The sequence below is a fragment of the Salvelinus fontinalis genome, chromosome 7 (assembly GCF_029448725.1).
Source record: "Salvelinus fontinalis isolate EN_2023a chromosome 7, ASM2944872v1, whole genome shotgun sequence".
Classification (NCBI taxonomy): Eukaryota; Metazoa; Chordata; class Actinopteri; order Salmoniformes; family Salmonidae; genus Salvelinus; species Salvelinus fontinalis.
In genome coordinates, this window is record NC_074671.1 from 23872689 (window position 1) to 23899754 (window position 27066).

The following is a 27066-nucleotide window of genomic DNA, read 5'->3' on the forward strand; positions in this document are numbered from 1 at the left end:
TCTCACAGTGGGAAACGGTCAATACTGGCCTGTGACTAATACAGGAAATCACACAGTGGTTAGCTATAGGGGTTATTTCACCTGTTCTTCCCGGTTAGGCTTGGTCTGGAAGAGTCAACAAACGTCTCCTACTCGTGATTCTTTCCTTTCTCATAGGCTCTGCAAGAGAATACAAAAACAGATTGATGAAGGTTGTAAAAGGTACAAAAAAACACTTGGTGAGTAAGAGGGCCAGTGCAAGCAAGGACAGTGCCGAGTGGGAAATGATGTTTGAGTATCACTGTGTCAAGTGTTTAGCCTAGTTAAAACCCCATCCCTGAAGCACAAAAAGTAACAACACCAAATGCCATCCAGCATAGATAAGCATAATCAACCTTAGGAGTGAGGTTCCCTGATGAAGGTTACTCCTGTATTCCACAAACTACGCACCTGAACTGGTAAATACTAAGGCAACAATAGATTGTGACATAGTTTAGACCAGTTTTATAGCCATAAGGCTAAGCCGTAAGGGGTGAACGCAAACATGAGGTTTGTAAAGGACTAAAAACTCTTCCCTCAGATCAATGCCACAGTAATCTAAGTGACATAAACATGAGCATGTGTTCGGCAACAAAGTAAAAACCAGGGGGAGGCTGCTGAAGGGAGGATGGCTCATAATAATGGCTGGAACGGAGCGAATGGCATCAAACACATGATTTCCATGTATTTGATACCATTCCAACTATTCCACTCCAGCCATTACCATGAGCCCTTTCTCCCCAATTAAGGTGCCACCAAACTCCTGTGGTAAGAACATAGTGTTAATCATCTGCTTATATGTTTGGAGGGCAAACCAATACTAAAGCAGTCTGTTGATAAAAACAAAACTAAATATCAGTTTCACTGACTCTCAAAGTGGTCGGGAATGTGCATGTGTAGCTGTAACCTCTGCTGAGTCCCCAACAACCAGATCAGTTTTCAGGGGAAATAGAAAAATACCCTGTGACGCGACTTCAGCTTTTGGATGTTAAAAGGCGACACTCCGTCCTAACTCCTTCTCAAAATGTGCTGGATTGGTTGAACAGTGCAGAAGAGAACCTCCCCTGACAGTTTTTTTTTCTTCTCATCAAGATCAGTATGTAGGGATCCAGGCGCTTATTTTACGCATGCTATGCAATGTTAGTGTAGCTGTGAAGGGAAGATGTGAGTAGCTACTGCCATCTAGTGGTTAGATGACAAACTACTCTGATTTCTGCCTTAGGAAATACTGTACATGACAGCTAGAAGAGGTAAATGTAGGCCTGTATGGTCCTTATAACACTTAAAGCATGGATAGAGAATATTGAACACCTCAATACAGCAACCAGAAATACAGAGCCCACTACATACACCAACTCAACCTTGTAATTTCTCCTACCTTATAATTTCTCCTACCTTATAATTTATCCTACCTTATAATTTCTCCTACCTTGTAATTTCTTCTACCTTATAATTTCTCCTACCTTATAATTTCTCCAGGCCAGAAATAGTGTAGATGTACTTCTCTTCCCTCTCTCACACAGGAAGCCAGTCTGAGAAAATCCTGCTCCTAACTGTTTCAACCTTGTTCTCATAGAGTGTGAGTACAGTCATTCTTTGAGAAAGTGGAATAACAATACAATCTATTCCAAAATAGAATCTATTCCAATCCAATCCAAAATTAAATCTAGAACCGGCTTTCAATCCCGCAAACAAAGCCTCCTTTACTCACCCTACCCAACATACCCTTGAAAAACTGACCATCCTACCGATCCTCGACTTCGGCGATGTCATTTACAAAATAGCCTCCAACACGCTACTCAGCATACTGGATGCAGTCTATCACAGTGCCATCCGTTTTGTCACCAAAGCCCCATATACCACCCACCACTACGAGCTGTATGCTCTAATCGGCTGGCCCTCGCTACATATTCGTCGCCAGACCCACTGGCTCCAGGTCATATATAAGTCTTTGCTAGGTAAAGCTCCACCTTATCTCAGCTCACTGGTCATGATAACAACACCCACCCGTAGCACGTGCTCCAGCAGGTATATCTCACTAGTCATCCCCAAAGCCAACACTTCCTTTGGCCGCCTTTCCTTCCAGTTCTCTGCTGCCAGTGACTGGAACGAATTGCAAAAATCGCTGAAGCTGTAGACTTATATTTCCCTCACTAACTTTAAACATCAGCTATCCGAGCAGCTAACCGATCGCTGCAGCTGTACATAGCTCATCTGTAAATAGCCCATTCAATCTACCTACCTCATCCCCATATCGTTTTTATTTACTTTTCTGCTCTTTTGCACACCAGTATTTCTACTTGCACATCATCATCTGCACATCTATCACTCCAGTGTTAATTTTGCTAAATTGTAATTACTTGCTACTATGGCCTATTTATTGCCTTACCTCGTCACGCCATTTGCACACACTGTATATAGACTTTCTTTTTTTCTATTGTGTTATTGACTGTACGCTTGTTTATTCCATGTGTAACTCTGTGTTGTTGTTTGTGTCGCACTGCTTTGCTTTATCTTGGCCAGGTCGCAGTTGTACATGAGAAATTGTTCTCAACTAGCTACCTGGTTAAATAAAGGTGAAATAAAAATATTAATAAAATATTATAAATGAATACATTTTAGACAGTTCTCCTCGTGGTGCTTACAGGCAGCACGCACCTGCTTGATTTAAAGATACATATCAAAGAAGAGAAATATGATAGGCCAATGAGTACTTCTAATAAAATGATTGACAATCATTACCCAACACTATTACTTCATAAACTGTACTTTGTGTATCTTAGAGCCAGTGATGTAGTGGTAAATAAATGCATGGGTGAAATCTGATCTCCAGTCGGGGTGAAAAAAAGAAACGCTCCATATACTTTCAATACCTATTTTAGCAATAGGTTGGTGAACTGTTGGGCAAAAAAAAAGTGGGTACACTGCGTTTACTTACTTGCTTTTAACCTCCACTGCGTTTAACCTCCACTGCGTTTAACCTCCACTGCGTTTAACCTCCACTGCGTTTAACCTCCACTGCGTTTAATCTCCACTGCGTTTAACCTCACACACACACCACGGTTTAGCTCCACTGGGCCAAGTGGAAAACAGTCTCAGACAGCTTGTGTGAAGCATTCTCTTCACACTCAAGAGTTGAGTCAAAGTCTAGAATAGATTCCTGTTTATTAGAGCAATGCATTATTTGTCACTATGACTCACACATGGAAGTCCCACATATGTCTGAATGGTGAGTAACAGTAAAGTAATATATCCTCATGGAAATAATTCAACAACAATCAACACCACTGTAGGACATTAACCAGTGACACACGTTTTCCACAAGTGTAGGGTTATTATCAGAGTTTAGACATTGGAGATTCCTTTGACTGTAGGGGGGTGTTCACCTTGCTGTAAGTGAGAGAATGGTTACTTTTCTTATGGAGGTGAGATAATACCCTTTGAGACTATCAAATGACACATTTTTGTGAAACACACAGGAAGGCAAACCTAAGGCCTGGCAAAAGATTACAACTGCACAGTCATTGAGGAACAAAGGTTTCATATTTAACATTGATTTGCAGAATCAAAAACGATTCACTTATACGTTTTTGTCTAAACAGAAGAAAAAATAACTTGAAATAAAGTCTTCATCTTCAGCTTTATCTCACTGGCACTTAGCAGAGTTATCAGCAGAGTTATCGGCACAAGACTGGCTGGCATGTGGCCAACAATTCTTTATTTTAATCCCTACACTAATCTGAAGTAAACTTGTCCTTCTTAAACAGTCACACTTATTTCGATAGCAGTGTCACACTTTAACAATCTATACTGAACAAAAATATAAATACAACATATAAAGTGTTGGTTCCATGTTTCATGAGCTGAAATAAAAGATCCCTGAAATTTTCCATTTACAAAAAAATTGTATTTCTCTCAAATGTTGTGCACAAATTTGCTTACATTCCTGTTAGTGAGCATTTATCCTTTGCTAGTATAATCCATCCACCTGACAGGTGTGGCATATCAAGAAGCTATTAAACTGCATGATCATTACAGAGGTGCACCTTGTGCTGGGGATAATAAAAGGCCACTCTAAAATGTGCAGTTTTGTCACACAACGCAATACCACAGATGTCTGAAGTTTTTGAGGGAGCGTGCAATTGGCATGCTGACTGCAGGAATGTCCACCAGAGCTGTTGCCAGAGTTATGTTCTTTTCTCTACCATAAGCTGCCTCCCAACGTCAGTTTAGAGAATTTGGCAGTACATCCAACTGGCCTCACCTGCAGGATTGTCTGAGACCAGCCACCCGGACAGCTGACAAACCTGAGGAGTATTTCTGTTATAAAGCCCTTTTGTCAGGAAAATCTCATTCTGATTGACTGGGCCTGGTTCCCCCAGTTGGTGGGCATGGATCCCAAGTGGTTGGTCCTATGCCCTCCCAGGCCCACCCATGGCTGTGGCCCTGCCCATTCATGTGAAATCCATAGATTAGGGACTAATTTATTTATTTCAATTGACTGATTTCCTTATAAGAACTGTAACAATCTCTGAAATTGTTGCATGTTGCGTTTATATTTTAAAAGGACTACTATATGGGACAATCAGGTCCCTATGTGCAAATATATTGTAAGTGGCTTCTATGTACAGTATTTAAGCACGATTAACATGTAAACGTGTGAGGAGAGAGAAAAGGTTGTTGTGGGAACATGCTGTGCCCCAGCAGCCTATCGCTCCCTTCATGCAGTGGGGTTAGGTGGCCAGTCTGTCTCCTTTGGTATGTCAACCATCCCATTCCTCTTTGTCCACTTCTCAAAATAACCCAGAGCAGCTTAGACAAAGCCTGAGATACAGACAGCCAGCCAGGCAGATAGAATCCTGTCCAATCCACTCCGCAGGGCGGAAAACGGAGTCAAAGACCACCAGGGTCTTTTAGCCAGTAAACAACTGTGATGTTAGTCAAGTGGTTTTCATTGAAATGGGGATTCACAAGTGTCATGGCTGTGAATGGCCTAGTGAGTCAGGAATCATGCCACACGCTGTAACAGAACATAACCAGTGCCTGGCATTCATTACCCCAGGGGAGATGACAGCGTGGGGGCATGCATGGCAGTCAATTTGGAAACACAGAGAAGGGTTGAGCCCTATTGCATAATTTCCATCACCCCCAACGATTGTTTTGATCCATCTTCCAGGCCTCTCTTTTCATTGTGACCGGGGCCATCACCACCGTCACACAGCCCCCAGAGATGCATGGGGGCTGGGAGACAAAATCCCACACTGACCCTACTGCTGCTGCTACTACTGCTGGTAACTCGGCTCCATCAGAGAGGAAACAATTGGAGGACCCTGATCAAACACGTTTCATAACCTGATAATGGAGGCTCTGAGATGCCTGCTCATGTATTTACTGTACACAGCCAGGCAATACAGCCATTGGAGCCTACAAGCATACTCACACACACACACACACACACACACACACACACACACACACACACACACACACACACACACACACACACACACACACACACACACACACACACACACACACACACACACACACACACACACACACACTCTGTGTACACATCACAGTCAGACTGAAATGTTCCACCCACACACAGTGTGGTGAAGAAGCCGCAACAGCGCCTCTTCAAACTCAGGAGGCTGAAGAAATTTTACTTGTCACCCAAAACCCTGACAAACTTTTCCTGTCGGGCTGTATCACAGCCTGATACGGCAACTGCACCGCCCTCAACCGCAGGGCTCTACAGAGGGTGGTGCGGTCTGCACAATGCATCACCGGGGGCAAACTACATGCCCTACATGACACCTACAGCACCCAATGTCACAGGAAGACCAAAAAGTTAATCAAGGACAACGACCACCCAAGCCACTGCCTGTTCACACTGCTATCGCCACTACAGCCTATTTATTGCCTTACCTCCCTAATCTTACCTCATTTGCACACACTGTATATAGATTTTTTATATTGTATTATTGACTCTACGTTTGTTTATTCCATGTGTAACTCTGTGTTGTTGTTTGTGTTTGCTTTATCTTGGCCAGGTCGCAGTTGTAAATGAGAACTTGTTCTCAACTGGCCTACCTGGTTAAACAAAGGTGAAATACATTTTTAAAAATAAAAAATCATCCAGAAGGCGAGGTCAGTACAGGTGCATCAAAGCTAGAACCGAGAGACTGAAAAACAGCTTCTATCTCAAGGCCATCAGACTGCTAAACAGCCATCACTAACTCAGAGAGGCTGCTGTCTACATTGAGACCCAATCACTGGCCACTTTAATAAATGGATCACTAGTCACTTTAAACAATGCCACTTTAATCATGTTTACTTATCTTACATTACTCATATCATATGTATATACTGTATTTTATACCATCTATTGCACCTAGCCTTTGCCACTCGGCCATCACTCATCCATATGTTTATATGTACATATTCTCATTCACCTCTTTAGATTTGTGTGTATTATGTAGTTGTTGGGGAATTGTTAGATTACTTGTTAGATATTACTGCACTGTCGGAACTAGAAGCACAAGAATTTCGCTACGCTCGCATTAACATCTACTAACCATGTGTATGCGACCAATAAAATGTGATTTCATATAGCAGATCTACTCTAAAACAGTAGCGTAACTGTCACGTTCGTTATAAGGATCGGACCAAGGCGCGGCGTGGTATGCGTACATTCTTATTTATTAAAAGAATGAAACAATGAACAAACTAACAAAATAACAAAACATGAAGCTATACAAACAAGTGCTGACAGGCAACTACACATAGACAAGACCCCACAAACACCAAAAGGAAATGGCTACCTAAATATGATCCCCAATCAGAGACAACAATAAACAGCTGCCTCTGATTGGGAACCATATCAGGCCACCATAGACATACAAATACCTAGACCTACAAAAACTGTAGACATGCAAAAACCCTAGACAATAGAAAAACTAGCATACCCACCCTAGTCACACCCTGACCTAACCAAAATATAAAGAAAACAGAGATATCTCAGGTCAGAGCGTGACAATAAGGCTATGGTATACGTGCTATGATTGGACTCCTCCTAAAACTAATGGAGATAAGTGTGATGCTTTAAGGGAGTGAAAGTTGTGTTAAGACAAGCCTAAACTTTTGGTCACAACAACAGTGATATTGTATTTACGGTAAGGCATAAATCTCCAACAATTGTAATAACCACTCACTGCTCTCACAGTGTAGCAAAACTAAAGTGCTGGGTTACGTCAGACAAATGTATTCTGCAACCACCTAACAATCCCCTATTAAGTTACAGGCAGGAAGGCCAATTTGTTTTATTTTCTTTTCTGACGAGAAGAGTCACTATGACAACAGCCATGGGAGAGCACTAGAGCGTCAAGAGAAAATTAGGAGGGCACAAGCAGACAAAAGAGCCAGCCAGCAGCAACCATGCTAGTAGGACTCCTCACTGACCAGTGCATGGTCAGTGTTATGAACAGTGACAGTGAAATATGCACTCTTAGAAAAACGTTTCCAAAATGGTTATTCTGCTGTCCCCATAGGATAAACCTGGTTCCATGTAGAGCCCTCTGTGGAAAGAGTTTTTATATGGAACCCAAAAGGGTTCTACACGGAACCAAAAGGGTTTTACCTGCAACCAAAAATGGTTCCTCAAAGGGTTCTCTTATGGTGAAAGCCAAGGAACCCTTTTAGGTTCTAGATAGCACCTTTTTTTTAAGAGTGTATAGGAGACACTATAATGTCTTAGGGTAGATTTTCATATCAATACCCTTTCCAGTCTTGTAAGCCTAGATAGCTTCTGATCTTGCAGCTTCCGTTTTGCCCTATAGCCTACTGACTCATCCTCAAGAAAAAAAAGGGCTTGAATGGTTGTTAATAACTGTATAATTTCCCTAAATAATTGTGTGTTGAGCTAATGTAATTTGACCTTTAGAGATGCATTTCACACTTTTATTTGACACATTTAGATCAGGGTGTGGCCGGCTGCAACCACTGGCACGTCTGTTCGTTGCCTGTTTACTAATCTCTATCACATAAAATATGGAACACTTTACAGCCTACAGTAATTGATAACAGCTACCACTTTAAGTCTAATTGAGTAAACTTAATCATAGGAGTGGTGGACGAAAAGCTACCAAAATGGCTTTATTGAGACTGAGGTACTACAGCAAATCTTTGAGGAAGTAACTCACAGAATAAACCCCATCAAAATAAACTGTCTGGGTTGTGATGGATTGACTCCCTCTGAATAGATCCAAAAGGATCTATTTCAGACATTTAAGTTACAAGCCCAAGCACTCTACTTCCAAGTGGTCTACTGGAAACCATCCAAAATGATATTTCAGAAGTATAGGCCTAGTCTTGAAAACGGTCTACAATAGCCATGTTGGCATAAATGTATTTGACTCAAACGCCAAACCTCACTTCTCACCACACACCTATTGAGGGGATTCAATTAATGCCCCGGGCCTGTCCCGTGTGAACCGGTGTGGTGATAATGATGATTTATCGCCACAGATGGTTTGTTTAAATAGCAGGTTAGGATAACTAACGTAGCAGGTTAGGATAACTAACGTAGCAGGTTAGGATAACTAACGTAGCAGGTTAGGATAACTAACGTAGCAGGTTAGGATAACTAACGTAGCAGGTTAGGATAACTAACGTAGCAGGTTAGGATAACTAACGTAGCAGGTTAGGATAACTACCGTAGCAGGTTAGGATAACTAACGTGGCAGGTTAGGATAACTAACGTGGCAGGTTAGGATAACTAACGTGGCAGGTTAGGATAACTAACGTGGCAGGTTAGGATAACTAACGTAGCAGGTTAGGATAACTACCGTGGCAGGTTAGGATAACTAACGTGGCAGGTTAGGATAACTAACGTGGCAGGTTAGGATAACTAACGTAGCAGGTTAGGATAACTAACGTGGCAGGTTAGGATAACTAACGTGGCAGGTTAGGATAACTAACGTGGCAGGTTAGGATAACTAACGTGGCAGGTTAGGATAACTAACGTGGCAGGTTAGGTGAATTAGTGTGGCAGGTTAGGAGAACTAATGCAGGGGGATAGATTAATTAACGTAGCAAATTAGGAGAATGAGGTTAAGGTTAGGAAAAGGATTCGGGCTAGGTTTAGCTACAATTTTACAGTTGTCAGCAACTGCTGTATCCGACGCGACCACTAGATGAAGCCGTGGGCCTACTCCATCTAGTCACAACGGTAGAAATTTAAACAAACCATCTGGGGTGACAAATCATTAGTTAGATTTGATTGCGTTCATTTTGGCGTGAGCATCCCAGGCCTGAGCCGGGTACCCCGTTTTGGCTGATGGCGAAGTCACCTCAAAACAAAAGTGACATTGCTTAAAGTGACACTCCAGAACTTTACAGAATCGCATTAGTGGAAACGTAGAGTGTTCTCAGGGCAGACCTAATTCTCCTAACCTAACACGTTATTTCTACTAACCTGCTGCATAATTTCTCCTAACCTACTACGAAAAGTAAATTATGCTAGTCAAAACCGGTAGGCCTGCCCTGAGAACACCTCTACTAATGCGATCCTCCCAAAACTTTTGTATAATTTCAGCCAGTAGTTTTGAAATTGGTGCTCATGAGCCAAAACAGGTCCCCATTATTTGTTTACTAAGTCATCCAATTGTGTACTATGTTATAAATTTTGTAAGATATGTTACATCTTTCAAATAATACTTACAATACTTACAATATGTTAAACATTTTTGGTGCTTAAGACCTCAGACTGCATATTTAAGCACGTGAAGTAATGAGTAGGATTATGTGTTTTCACAATCAAGCGTGATCGCTTTTGATGAAAAGGCATTGGGTGTGTTTAAGCGGATCACGTTTGTCAAAACGTTGACCAATTTTGGCCACCACCTTTCAAAGTGGTTTAAAATCATATTTTAAGAAAATACATTTTAGGTAGAAATAGGTGGGGTTTGTAACTTTGTGGCTGTGCTAACTAGTGACGACCAGAGCAACGGCATACATTTCCAGTTGACTGCAGTTGAAAGTTCACGACCATTGATCACATGGCTGTTGTCAGAAAACCCGTAACCTTAACCCCAACTGTAACCACACCGCTAACCTTATGTCTAACCCTAACCTTAAAGGGAAATTTCTAAAATGTTCAACTTCATATTCATCATCTCCAGCACCACTACAACATCAACATACGTGAAAATGGCGCGTTCCCATGTTATGTAAAAAAAGATAGAGAAAGATAAATGTTTCCAATGACATCATCAACCATTTAATAGGCAATTGGTAGGCTAATGATGTAGGCGATGATGTCATTTGGAAACACATATCTTCCTTTATTTATTTCACTACAAAACATAGAAATGCACCATTTTCACATATGTTGATGTTGGGGTGGTACTGGAGAAGATGAACATGAAGTTGAAAAATTGTGAAGTTACCCTTTAAAGTAAGATCAAAAAGTAAATGTTTGTGTTCATGACTTTTTACAATGTAGCCATTTTTGACTTTGTGGCTGTGGTAACTAGTGCTCATATCATTGGTTATTATCAACGCATGTTTACTGTTTTGGGTGGATGGCTATTTTTAGCTTAAATACATATTTATACTCACATCCCAACAAACTAATTACCTAGGCCAACATGTGATCCAAATTTGTAACATATATAAATGAAATATCCTACTTGCGACAATATAGCTAATGTATGTATCTAGATGTTGCTGTAATGTTGTGTCCCACGTTATAGCCTACAATTTGTCTTGTCTATAATATATATTGTCACCAGACAAATTCATATATTTGTCGATTGTCTATTAAGTGTGAATAAAATTAACTACAGGCTACACACAGGTTATTGTAGGGGATTTCTACACTGGCAATTTTAGAGGCTTAATCTGTGTCTGGTCAACCCGCCCTTAATGAGCAAAAACCCCAGACACCAGTTGTGGGGTCAATACCAAGTGCATTTGACAGCTTGGCATATTGTTTACCCAGTAACATGTGAACTGATGTACATGTAGTCTAATCCTTATACTATTGTTTTCCCAAATAACTTACAGTGCCTTCAGAAAGTATTCATTCCCTTTGACTCATTCGACATTTTGTTGTGTTACAGCCTGAATTCAAAATTGATTAAATATATATTTTTCTCTCTCCCATCTACACACACTACCCCATAATCACAATGTGAAAACATGTTTATTTTATATTTTTAGCAAATGTATTGAAAATGAAATACAGAAATATCAGCTTTACATAATTATTCACACCCACGAGTCAATACATGTTAGTCATAGACTGTTCTCTCTGCTACCGCACGGCAAGCGGTACCGGAGCACCAAGTCTAGGTCCAAGAGGCTTCTAAACAGCTTCTAACCCCAAGCCATAAGACTCCTGAACATCTGTCAAATGGCTACCCAGACTATTTGCCGTGCCCCCCCACCCCCTCTTTACACCACCGCTACTATCTGTTGTCATCTATGCATAGTAACTTTAATAACTCTACCTACATGTACATACTACTTCAAATAACCGGTGCCCCCGCACATTGACTCTGCATTGGCATTTCACTGTTGCTCTTATTCTTATCTGTATTTTATTGAAAATGCATTGTTGGTTAGGGGCTCGTAAGTAAGCATTTCACTGTAAGGTCTACAGCTGTTGTATTCGGCGCATGTGACTAATAAAATGTGCTTCTCTCACTGAAACATGTACAGTACAGTTGTTTCAGTGAGAGGAACACATTTACAATCATTTGTCATCGCAGCTCAGACTCTCCAGTTCCCCTGGATTTTGGAATCTGTTTCCTCTATCTCCTTACTTCCACAAAACTGATCCATCCTCAGTTTTCTCCTATCACAGCCACTGTTTTAAAGTCACCATTGGCCTCATGGTAGGATGCCTGTATCTTTGTGGTGACTGGGTGTATTAGTGCACCATGCTCAAAGGGATATTCAATGTTTGTTATTTTCTCTCGTTTTTAGCCATCTACCAATAGGTGGTATTTGTTTGCGATGCATTGAAAAACCTCCCTGGTCTTTGTGGTTAAATCTGTCTTAGAAATGCACTACTCGACTGAGGGACCTGACAGATAACTGTATGTGTGGTGTACAGAGATGATGTAGTCATTCAAAAATAATGTTAAACAATATTATAGCACACAGAAGGAGTCCATGCAACTCATTATGTAACTTGTTAAGCAATTTTTTTCTCCTGAACTTATTTACACTTGCATTTAACAAAGGGGCTGAATACTAATTGACTCAAGACATTTCAGCATTTTATTTTTAATGGATATGTCAACATTTCTAAAAACATCATCCACTTTGACATTATGGAGTATTCTTAATAGGCCAATGACACCAAGTCTCAATTTAATTCATTTTAAATTGAGGCTATAACACAACAAAATGTGGAAAGAGTCAATTATTTTTATTTATTTAACTAGGCAAGTCAGTTAAGAACAAATTCTTATTAACAATGACGGACAACGCTGGACCAATTGTGCACCGCCCTATGGGACTCCCAATCACGGCCGAATGTGATACATTCTGGACTCAAACCAGGGACTCTAGTGACGCTCTTGCACTGAGATCAAATCAAAATCAAATCAAATTGATTTATATAGCCCTTCTTACATCAGCTGATATCTCAAAGTGCTGTACAGAAACCCAGCCTAAAACCCCAAACAGCAAGCAATGCAGGCGTAGAAGCACGGTGGCTAGGAAAAACTCCCTAGAAAGGCCAAAATCTAGGAAGAAACCTAGAGAGGAACCAGGCTATGAGGGGTGGCCAGTCCTCTTCTGGCTGTGCCGGGTGGAGATTATAACAGAACATGGCCAAGATGTTCAAATGTTCATAAATGACCAGCATGGTCAAATAATAATAATCACAGTAGTTGTCGAGGCTGCAACAAGTCAGCACCTCAGGAGTAAATGTCAGTTGGCTTTTCATAGCCGATCATTGAGAGTTTCTCTACCGCTCCTGCTGTCTCTAGAGAGTTGAAAACAGCAGGTCTGAGACAGGTAGCACGTCCGGTGAACAGGTCAGGGTTCCATAGCCGCAGGCAGAACAGTTGAAACTGGAGCAGCAGCACGGCCAGGTGGACTGGGGACAGCAAGGAGTCATCATGCCAGGTAGTCCTGAGGCATGGTCCTAGGGCTTAGGTCCTCCGAGAGAGAGAGAAAGAAAGAGAGAAAGAGGGAATTAGAGAGAGCATACTTAAATTCACACAGGACACCGGATAAGACAAGAGAAGTACTCCAGATTTAACAGACTGACCCTAGCCCCCCAACACATAAACTACTGCAGCATAAATACTGGAGGCTGAGACAGGAGGGGTGCAGATGCAGTGCCTTAGACCGCTGCGCCACCCGGTGGCCAACTTTATGTTGTCAAGAGGTGTGAATGCTTTCCGAAGGCGCTGTATGTGAACTGATGATAGTCTAATCATTTTCTGTACAGTGAGTGTTTTGTCCTTCATGTGATTGAATTGGCCCAGCGTCGTCCGGGTTTGGCCAGAGTAGGCCGCCATTGTAAATAAGAATTTGTTCTTAACTGACTTGCCTAGTTAAATGACTTGCCTAGACAGCTTATGTTCTGAAAGAGCTGCAAAATCTGGATCCCTTCAAATCAGCTGGGCTAGACAATCTGGGCCCTCTCTTCCTTAAATGATCCACTGCCATTGTTGCAACCCCTATTACTAGTCTGTTCAACTTCTCTTTCATATCGTCTGAGATTCCTAAAGATTGGAAAGCGGCAGCGGTCACCCCCCTCTTCAAAGGGGGAGACACTCTAGACCCAAACTGTTACAGACCTATATCCATCCTGCCCTGCCTTTCTAAAGTCTTCGAAATCCAAGTGAACAAACAGATCAACGACCATTTCGAATTCCACCATACCTTCTCTGCTATGTAATCTGGTTTCAGAGCTGGTCACGGATGCACCTCAGTCACGCTCAAGGTCCTAAACGATATCACAACCGCCATCGATAAAAGGCAGTACTGTGCAGCCGTCTTCATCGACCTGGCCAGGGCTTTCAACTCTGTCAATCACCATATTCTTTTCGGCAGACTCAACAGCCTTGGTTTCTCTAATGACTGCCTCACCTGGTTCACTAACTACTTCTCAGATAGAGTTCAGTGTGTCAAATTGGAGGGCCTGTTGTCCGGACCTCTGGCAGTCTCTATGGGGGTGCCACAGCGTTCAATTCTCAGGCCGACTCTCTTCTCTGTATATATCAACGATGTCGCTCTTGCGGCGGGTGATTATTCGATCCACCTCTACGCAGATGACACCATTCTGTATACATCTGGCCCTTCTTTGGACACTGTTAACAAACCTCCAAACGAGCGTCAATGCCATACAACACTCCTTCCGTGGCCTCCAACTGCTCTTAAATGCTAGTAAAACTAAATGCATGCTCTTCAACCGATTGCTGCCCGCACCCGCCAACCCGACTAGCATCACTACTCTGGACGGTTCTGACTTAGAATATGTGGACAACTATAAATACCTAGGTGTCTTGCTAGACTGTAAACTCTCCTTCCAGACTCACATTAAGCATCTCCAATCCAAAATTAAATCTAGAATCGACTTCCTATTCCACAACAAAGCCTCCTTCACTCATGCTGCCAAACATACCCCAGTAAAACTGACTATCCTACCGATCCTTGACTTCGGTGATGTCATTTACAAAATGGCCTCCAACACTCTACTCAGCAAATTGGATGCAGTCTAACACAGTGAGATCTGTTTTGACATCAAAGCCCCATATACCACCCACCCCTGCGACCTGTATGCTCTCGTTGGCTGGCCCTCGCTACATATTCGTCGCCAAACCCACTGGCTCCAGGTCATCTATAAGTCTTTGCTAGGTAAAGCTCCTCCTTATCTCAGCTCACTGGTCACCATAGCAACACCCACCCGTATCACGCGCTCCAGCAGGTATATTCCACTGGTCATCCCCAAAGCCAACACCCCCTTTGGCCGCCTTTCCATCCAGTTCTCTGCTGCCAATGACTGGAACGAATTGCAAAAATCACTGAAGTTGAAGACTTATGTCTCCCTCACTAACTTTAAGCGTCAGCTGTCAGAACAGCTTACCGATTGCTGCAGCTGTCCACAGCCCATCTGTAAATAGCCCATCCAACCAACTACCTACCTCATTCTCATATTTTTTGTTTTTCTGCTCTTTTGCACACCAGTATTTCTACTTGCACATCCTCATCTGCACATATATCACTCCAGTGTAAATTGCTAAATTGTAATTACTTTGCCACTTTTGGCCTATTTATTGCCTTACCTCCTTACTTCATTTGCACACACTGTACATAGACTTTCTTTTGCACACACTGTACGTTTGTTTATCTCATGTGTAACTCTGTGTTGTTATTTTTGTCGCACTGCTTTGCTTTATCTTGGCCAGGTCGCAGTTGTAAATGAGAACTTGTTCTCAACTGGCCTACCTGGTTAAATAAAAAACTTTTAAGAAAAAATCAAACTCTGTTCTTTACATGCTTACCGACAAAAACAACAGAAAGGTTGAGAATGAAAGAAATACACTGCAGGCTGTAGTGATGTTGACATGCAATCAATTACCACACAGTAAGAATCTTTGTGGACTCCATTTAATCACATATGTTATGATTATACGTTGCACAATCACACATAATGATGAGGAAGGTACAAAGGCATGACATACTGGCAAACAACCCGAGCATATCCCACGTGCTGCAAACACACCTGTGTTCTCATTCTAGTAGCCTGTGAACACACTACCAGGTCATATTTTGAGAAAACCATCACAAAAATACAAAAGAAGTCTGTGAATGTTAGAAAGAGATTGTGCTGGTATCATTATGATATTCAGGACACTTATTTCATAAATATCCCTATTCTGAAATATAATTTGGGCGGATTGACACCGGTACGCGAGGCCCCCAGCCAATGAAAGGACACTATGCGATGGACACGCCTTGAGTGTTTTAAACGGTGGGTCAGCGCTCGTGTCCCATACATACTGTCATGTGTACCTGTTAGCCCGTTGCAGATTAGACTGCTGAGTTTGAATCACAGCACAAACCGCTTCGAGCCCCGAGGTTTTTCTCCATTGTAAGAAGTGTGATAAGGGAGGACGCAGGAGGGAATGAGCGACAGGTTTGTGGTCGTCCCTGTCGGTCAGGGCAACGAGCAGTGCTCTGAAAGCGAAGGGGCAGAAGGCTACTCCATAGAACCGCAAGACGCTGTTCCTGTCCTCGAGTACAGTAGGGAGCCCAACAGATACGGTAAAATGTTACCTGTCTCCTACTCAAGCCGTTATTATCCACTCGGGATTAGCTATGTATTTCACTACGGGTTGTTTATGCTTATCTAACCCTGTGGTTTGTAAATAACTTTATGTATGTTACTTTCCATACATTAGGAACGAGTTGAAATGAGCGACAGCTGTGTTATGTGCACGTACATAGGGCCTACATTTTAAACAAATATTCATGTTTGCGATCACTCATGTTTGTGAATGATCGTAATTAAATAATTCCCTAGCTAACGTTAATTAACCTACTTCTCCATGACATTCACAGATGTTTTTCCTACATTCGTTATTCTGTTCTGCTGCTATTTTGCTCAACTGTAATAATTGATGATGATAGTCATGTTTAATAATTTTGCAATTATGTATAAGCTTGTCTTTTTAAAGCTGTTTGTGTCCCTCCTACCACCAGTCGGGTGTTGCATGGCAACAGGTTGCAGTGAAAGTGCACTCCTCTAAAATTAGACTGAATTGTCAAGCAAGCATCACCAGGGATAACCAATTAAAGAATAGATAATTTACAACTTTACCCCATTTCAACCAATAGTTGTCCACCTGAATATAGAAAGGTGCGCTATCAGTGAGATTCTGAAAAACATACTTCATGAGGATGTTCTCGCAAATAAACAACATTACTAGTTTAATTTTGGGAAGCTATGCAAGGCCTTGCCTGTTCATGAGTAGACTCTCCACTATTTCTGAATATAGAATCGAAAGCAGTCGGCTCTGTATTTTAATTGGCTTTTCTTAGTGTGGTTGTGATCGCACAAGACTGTATAGATTTATTGCAGCATGAAAAACATTATTATAGAGCTGTTATTATTAAAAGGGCAAATTCAAATTGTGATATGCAATGTCAAGAGAGAGAGTTAGCTCCAAAACAAGTACATTTGAGAGAGAGAGAGAGAGAGAGAGAGAACGAGAGAGCATGTGCGCATGTGCGCGCAGTGCATTATTGTATTTGTGTAACGTTATGTGTTTCAGTGAGAGAATCACATTTACTATTTACAATAGTTTTCTCAGCTCAGATTCTCCAATTCCTCTGGGTTTGGAATCTGTTTGGAATCTGTTTCCTCTATCTCCTTACTTCCACAAACTTGATATTTTTATAAATTCTATACGTCTTCTAGTGTATGTATGTGTATATATAAATCATTGGTAATTTCCATTTAAAAAGAGCCATTATCTCCAACGTGAAGTTTTTAGAGGAGCATATCACATTTGGTGTCAAATGAAAGCTAAGAATGTATATTTTTCGCAAATGAAAGCATAGATATGTTTTTCAACTATTTTCCATCCTAAAATTAGGAATAAGCAAAAGCTTTGATTTCTTGTCACAACGATCGAAAAGGGATCTTAAAAAAACATTTACTAGAAAAGGTCTTAAGGTATTAGAAATCCAACACATTATGTTGCGGTAAAAGCCCCTGCCAATATCAACATTTATATTTAGTTTTGCAGAAATTGTTTGCCTTCTGTAAGACACATTGCCTAGTGTCTTGTCATTCTGTTACCAAAACCCCACATATCTTTAAGATGTTTTCAAATTTCTCTCCCTCATGAGGAGGGAGGATTGTGAAAGTTCACAGAAGTAACAAGTAAAGGTAAATTGACCAATTAGTTAGTGTTTTTACTCATAATTGTGTTTATGGGTATCTACTAGCATGCTAGTTAGCATTGGCATACAAAACGACCTCTAACTTCCTTCATCCTGGATGCAGAGACATAAAAATGGTATCCTAAATTTCATCTGACTCTGGTGAAGTACTTAAAGGGCATAATTGCCAAAATCCTGAAGTGTCCTAAAGTGTTTGCCAGTTACAGCAGCACGTCCCTGAACGATAACACAGAGATAGGTGAGAAGCCTGACCACAGAGACAGGGGTGAGAAGGTGATGAAGCGTACTTTTGAGTTGAGGGAGAAAATGTGCTGGAACAACTATTGTTAGCATTGTTAACCTGTCTGGCTCTGGCGTTTCGCTAGCGGAACTCCTCCCACATTCCACTGAAAAGGCAGAGCGCGAAATTCAAAAGATATTTTTTAGAAATATTTAACTTTCACACATTAGCAAGTCCAATACAGCAAATGAAAGACACACATCTTGTGAATCCAGTCAACATGTCCGATTTTTTTAATGTTTTACAGCGAAAACACCACATATATTTATGTTAGCTCACCACCAAATACAGAAAAGGACAGACATTTTTCACAGCACAGGTAGCATGCACAAAGCCAACCTAACTAACCAAGAACCAACTTCATCAGATGACAGTCTTATAACATGTTATACAATAAATCTATGTTTTGTTCGAAAAATGTGCATATTTGAGGTATAAATGAGTTTTACATTGCAGCTACAATCACAGCTACCGTCAGAAATAGAACCGAAGCAGCCAGAGTAATTACAGACACCAACGTGAAATACCTAAATACTCATCATAAAACATTTCTGAAAAATCGAGGGTGTACAGCAAATTAAAGACAAACATCTTAAACATCTTGTGAATCCAGCCAATATTTCCGATTTTTTTAAAGTGTTTTACAGCGAAAACACAATATAGCATTATATTAGCTTACTACATTTACATTACATTTAAGTCATTTAGCAGACGCTCTTATCCAGAGCGACTTACAAATTGGTGCATTCACCTTATGACATCCAGTGGAACAGCCACTTTACAATAGTGCATCAGATCTTTTAAGGGAGGGGGGGGGGGGGGGGGGGGCAGAAGGATTGCTTTATCCTAGGTATTCCTTGAAGAGGTGGGGTTTCAGGTGTCTCCGGAAGGTGGTGATTGACTCCGCTGTCCTGGCGTCGTGAGGGAGTTTGTTCCACCATTGGGGGGCCAGAGCAGCGAACAGTTTTGACTGGGCTGAGCGGGAACTGTACTTCCTCAGTGGTAGGGAGGCGAGCAGGCCAGAGGTGGATGAACGCAGTGCCCTTGTTTGGGTGTAGGGCCTGATCAGAGCCTGAAGGTACTGAGGTGCCGTTCCCCTCACAGCTCCGTAGGCAAGCACCATGGTCTTGTAGCGGATGCGAGCTTCAACTGGAAGCCAGTGGAGAGAGCGGAGGAGCGGGGTGACGTGAGAGAACTTGGGAAGGTTGAACACCAGACGGGCTGCGGCGTTCTGGATGAGTTGTAGGGGTTTAATGGCACAGGCAGGGAGCCCAGCCAGCAGCGAGTTGCAGTAATCCAGACGGGAGATGACAAGTGCCTGGATTAGGACCTGCGCCGCTTCCTGTGTGAGGCAGGGTCGTACTCTGCGGATGTTGTAGAGCATGAACCTACAGGAACGGGCCACCGCCTTGATGTTGGTGGAGAACGACAGGGTGTTGTCCAGGATCACGCCAAGGTTCTTAGCGCTCTGGGAGGAGGACACAATGGAGTTGTCAACCGTGATGGCGAGATCATGGAACGGACAGTCCTTCCCCGGGAGGAAGAGCAGCTCCGTCTTGCCGAGGTTCAGCTTGAGGTGGTGATCCGTCATCCACACTGATATGTCTGCCAGACATGCAGAGATGCGATTCGCCACCTGGTCATCAGAAGGGGGAAAGGAGAAGATTAATTGTGTGTCGTCTGCATAGCAATGATAGGAGAGACCATGTGAGGTTATGACAGAGCCAAGTGACTTGGTGTATAGCGAGAATAGGAGAGGGCCTAGAACAGAGCCCTGGGGGACACCAGTGGTGAGAGCGCGTGGTGAGGAGACAGATTCTCGCCACGCCACCTGGTAGGAGCGACCTGTCAGGTAGGACGCAATCCAAGCGTGGGCCGTGCCGGAGATGCCCAACTCGGAGAGGGTGGAGAGGAGGATCTGATGGTTCACAGTATCGAAGGCAGCCGATAGGTCTAGAAGGATGAGAGCAGAGGAGAGAGAGTTAGCTTTAGCAGTGCGGAGCGCCTCCGTGATACAGAGAAGAGCAGTCTCAGTTGAGTGACTAGTCTTGAAACCTGACTGATTTGGATCAAGAAGGTCATTCTGAGAGAGATAGCAGGAGAGCTGGCCAAGGACGGCACGTTCAAGAGTTTTGGAGAGAAAAGAAAGAAGGGATACTGGTCTGTAGTTGTTGACATCGGAGGGATCGAGTGTAGGTTTTTTCAGAAGGGGTGCAACTCTCGCTCTCTTGAAGACGGAAGGGACGTAGCCAGCGGTCAAGGATGAGTTGATGAGCGAGGTGAGGTAAGGTAGAAGGTCTCCGGAAATGGTCTGGAGAAGAGAGGAGGGGATAGGGTCAAGCGGGCAGGTTGTTGGGCGGCCGGCCGTCACAAGACGCGAGATTTCATCTGGAGAGAGAGGGGAGAAAGAGGTCAAAGCACAGGGTTGGGCAGTGTGAGCAGAACCAGCGGTGTCGTTTGACTTAGCGAACGAGGATCGGATGTCGTCGACCTTCTTTTCAAAATGGTTGACGAAGTCGTCTGCAGAGAGGGAGGAGGGGGGGGGGAGGGGGAGGAGGATTCAGGAGGGAGGAGAAGGTGGCAAAGAGCTTCCTAGGGTTAGAGGCAGATGCTTGGAATTTAGAGTGGTAGAAAGTGGCTTTAGCAGCAGAGACAGAAGAGGAAAATGTAGAGAGGAGGGAGTGAAAGGATGCCAGGTCCGCAGGGAGGCGAGTTTTCCTCCATTTCCGCTCGGCTGCCCGGAGCCCTGTTCTGTGAGCTCGCAATGAGTCGTCGAGCCACGGAGCGGGAGGGGAGGACCGAGCCGGCCTGGAGGATAGGGGACATAGAGAGTCAAAGGATGCAGAAAGGGAGGAGAGGAGGGTTGAGGAGGCAGAATCAGGAGATAGGTTGGAGAAGGTTTGGGCAGAGGGAAGAGATGATAGGATGGAAGAGGAGAGAGTAGCGGGGGAGAGAGAGCGGAGGTTGGGACGGCGCGATACCATCCGAGTAGGGGCAGTGTGGGAAGTGTTGGATGAGAGCGAGAGGGAGAAGGATACAAGGTAGTGGTCGGAGACTTGGAGGGGAGTTGCAATGAGGTTAGTGGAAGAACAGCATCTAGTAAAGATGAGGTCAAGCGTATTGCCTGCCTTGTGAGTAGGGGGGGAAGGTGAGAGGGTGAGGTCAAAAGAGGAGAGGAGTGGAAAGAAGGAGGCAGAGAGGAATGAGTCAAAGGTAGACATGGGGAGGTTAAAGTCACCCAGAACTGTGAGAGGTGAGCCGTCCTCAGGAAAGGAGCTTATCAAGGCATCAAGCTCATTGATGAACTCTCCAAGGGAACCTGGAGGGCGATAAATGATAAGGATGTTAAGCTTGAAAGGGCTGGTAACTGTGACAGCATGGAATTCAAAGGAGGCGATAGACAGATGGGTAAGGGGAGAAAGAGAGAATGACCACTTGGGAGAGATGAGGATCCCGGTGCCACCACCCCGCTGACCAGAAGGTCTCGGGGTGTGCGAGAACACGTGGGCAGACGAAGAGAGAGCAGTAGGAGTAGCAGTGTTATCTGTGGTGAGCCATGTTTCCGTCAGTGCCAGGAAGTCGAGGGACTGGAGGGACGCATAGGCTGAGATGAGCTCTGCCTTGTTGGCCGCAGATCGGCAGTTCCAGAGGCTACCGGAGACCTGGAACTCCACGTGGGTCGTGCGGGCTGGGACCACCAGGTTAGGGTGGGCGCGGCCACGCGGTGCGAAGCGTTTGTATGGTCTGTGCAGAGAGGAGAGAACAGGGATAGACAGACACATGGTTGACAGGCTACAGAAGAGGCTACGCTAATGCAAAGGAGATTAGAATGACAAGTGGGCTACACGTCTCGAATGTTCAGAAAGTTAAGCTTACGTTGCAAAAAATAAGAATAAAATACAAGATCTTATTGACTAAAATGATATAATACTGCTGGCTGGTGAAGTAGCCTGGCTAGCAGTGGCTACGTTGTTGAAAGTGAAGCTGGCTAGGTAACCTCGACAATTTCACTAAATTTCTCTAAACTACACAATTATCATGGATACAAGGACAGGAAAGACAACTAGCTAACACTACGCTAATCAAGTCGTTCCTATTGTAATGTAAGTTTCTACAGTGCTGCTATTCGGTAGAAGTTGGCTAGCTAGCAGTGTTGGCTAGGTAGGAGGACGGCAGCGCGGGAGGCGAAAAATAGCTGGCTAGCTAACCGATAATTACTCAAAGCTACATAATTATCTTAGATAGAAAGATAGCAAAGAAAACTATGTAGCTAGCTAACACTACACAAGTCAAGTCGTTCCGTTGTAATGTAATCGTTTCTACAGTGCTGCTAATCGGTGGCTAGCTGGCTAGCTAGCAGGGTTGACTACGTTACGTTAGGGCGAGAATACCTGGCTAGCGAACCTCAGCGAACCTTGATAACTACACAATTATCACCGATACAAAGACGGCTATGTAGCCAGCTAAGTAGCTAGCTAAGATCGAACAAATACAAATCAAAGATAGCAAAGACAACTGTGTAGTCAGCCAACACTACACTGATCAAGTCGTTCCGTTGTAATGCACTCGTTTCTACAATGCTGCTATTCGGTGGCAAGCTGGCTAGCTAGCAGTGTTTGGCTACGTTGCGTTATGTTAGGGCGAAAATAGCTGGCTGGCGAACCTCAATAACTACACAATTATGTTTGATGCAAAGACGGCTATGTAGCTAGCTAAGATCAAACAAATCAAACCGTTGTACTGTAGTGAAAATGAAAATCAGACCGTTGTACTATAATGAAAGTTTATACTACTATTCGGTAGACGGTGGACGTTTGCTAGCTACTGGGCAGATAGCAGTGTGGACTACGATAGACGACGGAATACGATAATTACGCAATTATCTTTTATACACAGACGGCTAAGTAGCTAGCTAAGAAGAAATTGCTAAGGTTAGACAAATTAAACCGTTGTACTATAATGAAATGTAATGAAAATGAAATGAAAATTTATACTACCTGCAGAGCGAATGCAAATGCGACCGCTCGCTCCAAACCGGATGTTACTACAATAGCCTACCACACTACCGCATTCATTCATCAAGGCACGTTAGCGATAGCGAATAAACCAGCAAGATATATAATTTTTGACTAACCTTGATAAGCTTCATCAGATGACAGTCCTATAACATCAGGTTATACATACACTTTTGTTTTGTTCGAAATTTGTGCATATTTAGAGCTGAAATCAGTGTTTATACATTGTGCTAACGTAGCATCTTTTTCCCACCACGTCCGGATATTTTTCTGACACTTTTTCTGACACGCATATTCTGACCAAATAACTATTCATAAACATAACTAAAAAATACATGTTGTATAGGAAATGATAGATATACTAGTTCTTAATTCTTAATACTAGTTCTTAAGGATCGAATTCTCCGTTAGCTAGCCAGAAAAATGTTGAGAAACATTAGCCAACTTAGCTGATCAAATAATTGAGTTTATTGTTTGAAAAGAGTTGAAAGAAACGCCACACCATTTCTCTCTTTCAATACAGTGGATAAAAAGGGGTATGCCAGGTGTACTCTCTGCCTGAAAGAGATCAATTATGCCAACAAAGGGTATCCTGTTCTACATTGTGCCAGCAGAGCATATGTCCACAGGCAGAAAGTGTACAATGTAATAACGTGCTGTGTAGCCCAAATATATTGCTTTTGTATTGTTGAACTTGACAGTTAATCCCCCCTCACTGACACAAAGTTTTTATTACATTTTTTACTCAGTGAACATTATTTTTGCACAAATGTAGCCTTGTGCACTTAATTGACGTCTACTATAATGGCCACTATATTAGAACACAAATAGAATACCTGTTTGTTTGATTCTATTTCTACATTAAGATGTTTTTTTCCCCAAGTGCAGTATGCAGATGTGTTTGTGTGGTCACAAGTGTTCTATTATAAAGGCTCTCATGGCTAACTGCAATATTAGTGGATTGTTTTTTTTCTCAAGACTTGAGTGTCATTTGCAGTAAAGTCTAGGCAACATATAACATTGGATTGCTTTCCCTACATTTTTTAGCTGTGAGTTAGGTTCACATTAACCACTTTTTATTTTACACACAGAGACTGATCATGTAGATCATATTCTTTGTTGTTTAATTAGTTAAAACATGCATTCCCCCTAGCAGGGATTTTTTTTGCATGTCTCAGTGCACCAAACAAAAAAAGTAGCACCTTTTTGGGCCCTCACCAGTTTCCATCCCTGGTCAGTAAGAGTGTCCATGATTGAGTCTTTGAATGTATAGATGGAGATAAAACTGTCCAGTTTGTGTGTTTGTTGCAGCTCGTTCCAGTCGCTAGCTGCAGCGAACTGAAAAGAGGAGCGACCCAGGGATGTGTGTGCTTTGGGGACTTTTAACATAATGTGACTGGCAGAACGGGTGTTGTATGTGGAGGATGAGGGCTGCAGTAGATATCTCAGATAGGGTGGCGTGAGGCCTAAGAGGGTTTTCTAAATAAGCATCAACCAGTGAGTCTTGCGCCGGGTATAGAGAGATGACCAGTTTACAGTGGAGAATAGAGTGCAGTGATGTGTCCTATAAGGAGCATTGGTGGCAAATCTGATGGCTAAATGGTAAAGAACATCTAGCCGCTAGAGAGCACCCTGACCTGCCTATCTATAAATTACGTCTCCGTAATCTAGCATGGTAGAATGGTCATCTGAATCAGATTTAGTTTGGCAGCTGTGTCGAAAGAGGAGGAAACCAAGTCTGGATTTAACTTTTGCCCAAAGCTTTGATATGTGCTTAGAGAAGGACAGTGTGCGTACCATCTAGCCATACTCCCAAGTACTTGTATGAGTTGACTACCCCAAGCTCTAAACCCTCCGAGGTAGTTTTGGAGACGAGCGCATTAGAATAATAGCCAGTGTGTAGAATAATAGGAGAATATTACATTTTTCTACCTTTGTGTATCTATTCAGGATATATCACCATGAAGATATACAGTATGTTCATAATTATGCATGAATGTATAGTACAGATCAATGACTCATGTCATTCTGTTACTGTCATTCCGTAGTTCAATAACCGAAATAGATTTTTTCAAACTCAAGCTCTCACATAAAAAACTGAGGGAGATTTTACTGTCATTCTGTTACCAAACTTTGTATCTGCACTGTTCCTCAAGTAAATGTGTTTTAGTAACATTTTCAGTGGCATTTGTTAAAAGTAGACTTCTGCATATGGTTTGTTTGACTTTGCAGTCAACGTTTTTTGCCTGGCATACATTTTAAAGTGAAAAGGTCTCGGCGTTACTGTGTAATTGCCCAGTACTTTTTCAGTTTTTTTTTCCTGAGCACTCAAGAAACCCTGCCACCATACTTAAAAAAAACTTTCCAGGGCTGTTTCTTAGTCCTTAGACATTGGAGTTTGGAAATAGAGAAAATAGGTGACTACAAAATGTCAAAGATAATGTCTTAACAACTCTTGAGCCCTATCTAATGTGGTGTTAAATGTGCTTTGACCAGCAGTTAGGGCAGATTTCAAGCAGTTATCCATAGACTTCATTCATAGAGCTTCTTTAATAAGGATTTCAATTCATATCCGGAATAGATGGATTTTAAATGGAATTGACCATTAATCTCAACCATGCTGCTCTCCCATTGAACACTGCACATTTGGGATTGGGAGAGACTATAAATAGGATACATCCTCCAGATGTCAGGGACGCCAGAGATTACAAAGGGATTGATGAGGACTCAGTCGTCTGGATGGAGTGCTCAGCTCTTACTGATGGCTCAACACAGTCACTGTCGTTAGACACATACTGTGTTGTGAGTCACCGTGTTTCACAGAGCTTCCTGTAATTCAGCCTATACATACAGTTGGCCCTGCCCATGGAGAGAGAGACTGGTCTTGAGTGTTTTGAAATGGAATAGACCTGTTTTTCCACAGCCTGCAATCTGTAATCTTCGCAAGGGGAAATCAATGTGAGGCCACACATCTCTGTCAGCTGATTGTTTGTTTAGTGTTATTTGGGATCCTTGGGACGACTCTTCCTTAACCCCTAACCTTAACCATAACTCTTACCTAAGTCTAACGGTTGTTAATGTCAACTTCAATGGGGTGACGTCAGATTTGGGACCTTTGTAGGTGACACAGACCTTCCAGTAATCTGTAGACTGTAAAAGAGGACGCCTAACTAACATTTCCTGGATTGATTGGTCTGGTGTCTCATTTAGTGTCAGTTTAATCGTCAGGTCTTGAGCCCTTTTCAGCTTTGGGCTGATTTTATGAGTCTTGTTCTCAACATGTAAAAATGTCATGCAAATGTTGCCAGCAAACAGAACCAAAGAGCTTTTTTATTTCGCCATTAAACCTGTGGAAAATTTGACTTGGGATAAAACTCATATGCCAGCATGGATTTGTTTTTCAAATGAAATATGAATACTTCTGAATTGTGGCTGGTCCGCCTGGCAGTTATGCCTACTGCCGTTTTTCCTCTGTCATTTTTTCCCAGGAATTGTATTGAGTTTTATAGCTGCGTAATATACACCATAGCCAATAGTTTGTTTCCATTGAATTATTGCAGGGTTCCATTTCATTTATTAGCTTTCCTCCTTTTCCAGCACAATGTGAATAGAGCAGATATACATATAAAAGCATTCCTATTGGCTAGCTTGTGAAGGAAGGTACAGTACCTTGGCTTCCAGTGCCATACACTGGTGGTGTGATTCTTCTCATGGCCAGAGAGGGGCAGCAGTGTGCCACCATTCATCTCAAATCCTGCTCTGGTCCTGTTTACTCTTGAGGAAAAGGGGTGGCTTAAACCTCCAGCATAACGT

General features: G+C 42.6%; 1 protein-coding gene across 5 annotated transcripts in view; it reads left to right on the plus strand.

Annotated features, from left to right (window-relative positions):
- The first annotated feature begins 16037 nt into the window (after positions 1–16037).
- Positions 16038–27066, plus strand: part of slc12a7b (solute carrier family 12 member 7b) — an 80746-nt gene continuing 69717 nt past the window's right edge. For 3 of the 5 annotated variants that reach the window (XM_055928789.1, XM_055928782.1, XM_055928783.1), the window contains exon 1: positions 16038–16314. In XM_055928789.1, coding sequence (XP_055784764.1) covers positions 16176–16314 — 139 coding nt within the window. In that variant the 5' untranslated portion in view covers positions 16038–16175. The remainder of the gene's footprint in view (positions 16315–27066) is intronic. The other 2 variants (XM_055928787.1, XM_055928788.1) reach the window with 1 other exon arrangement.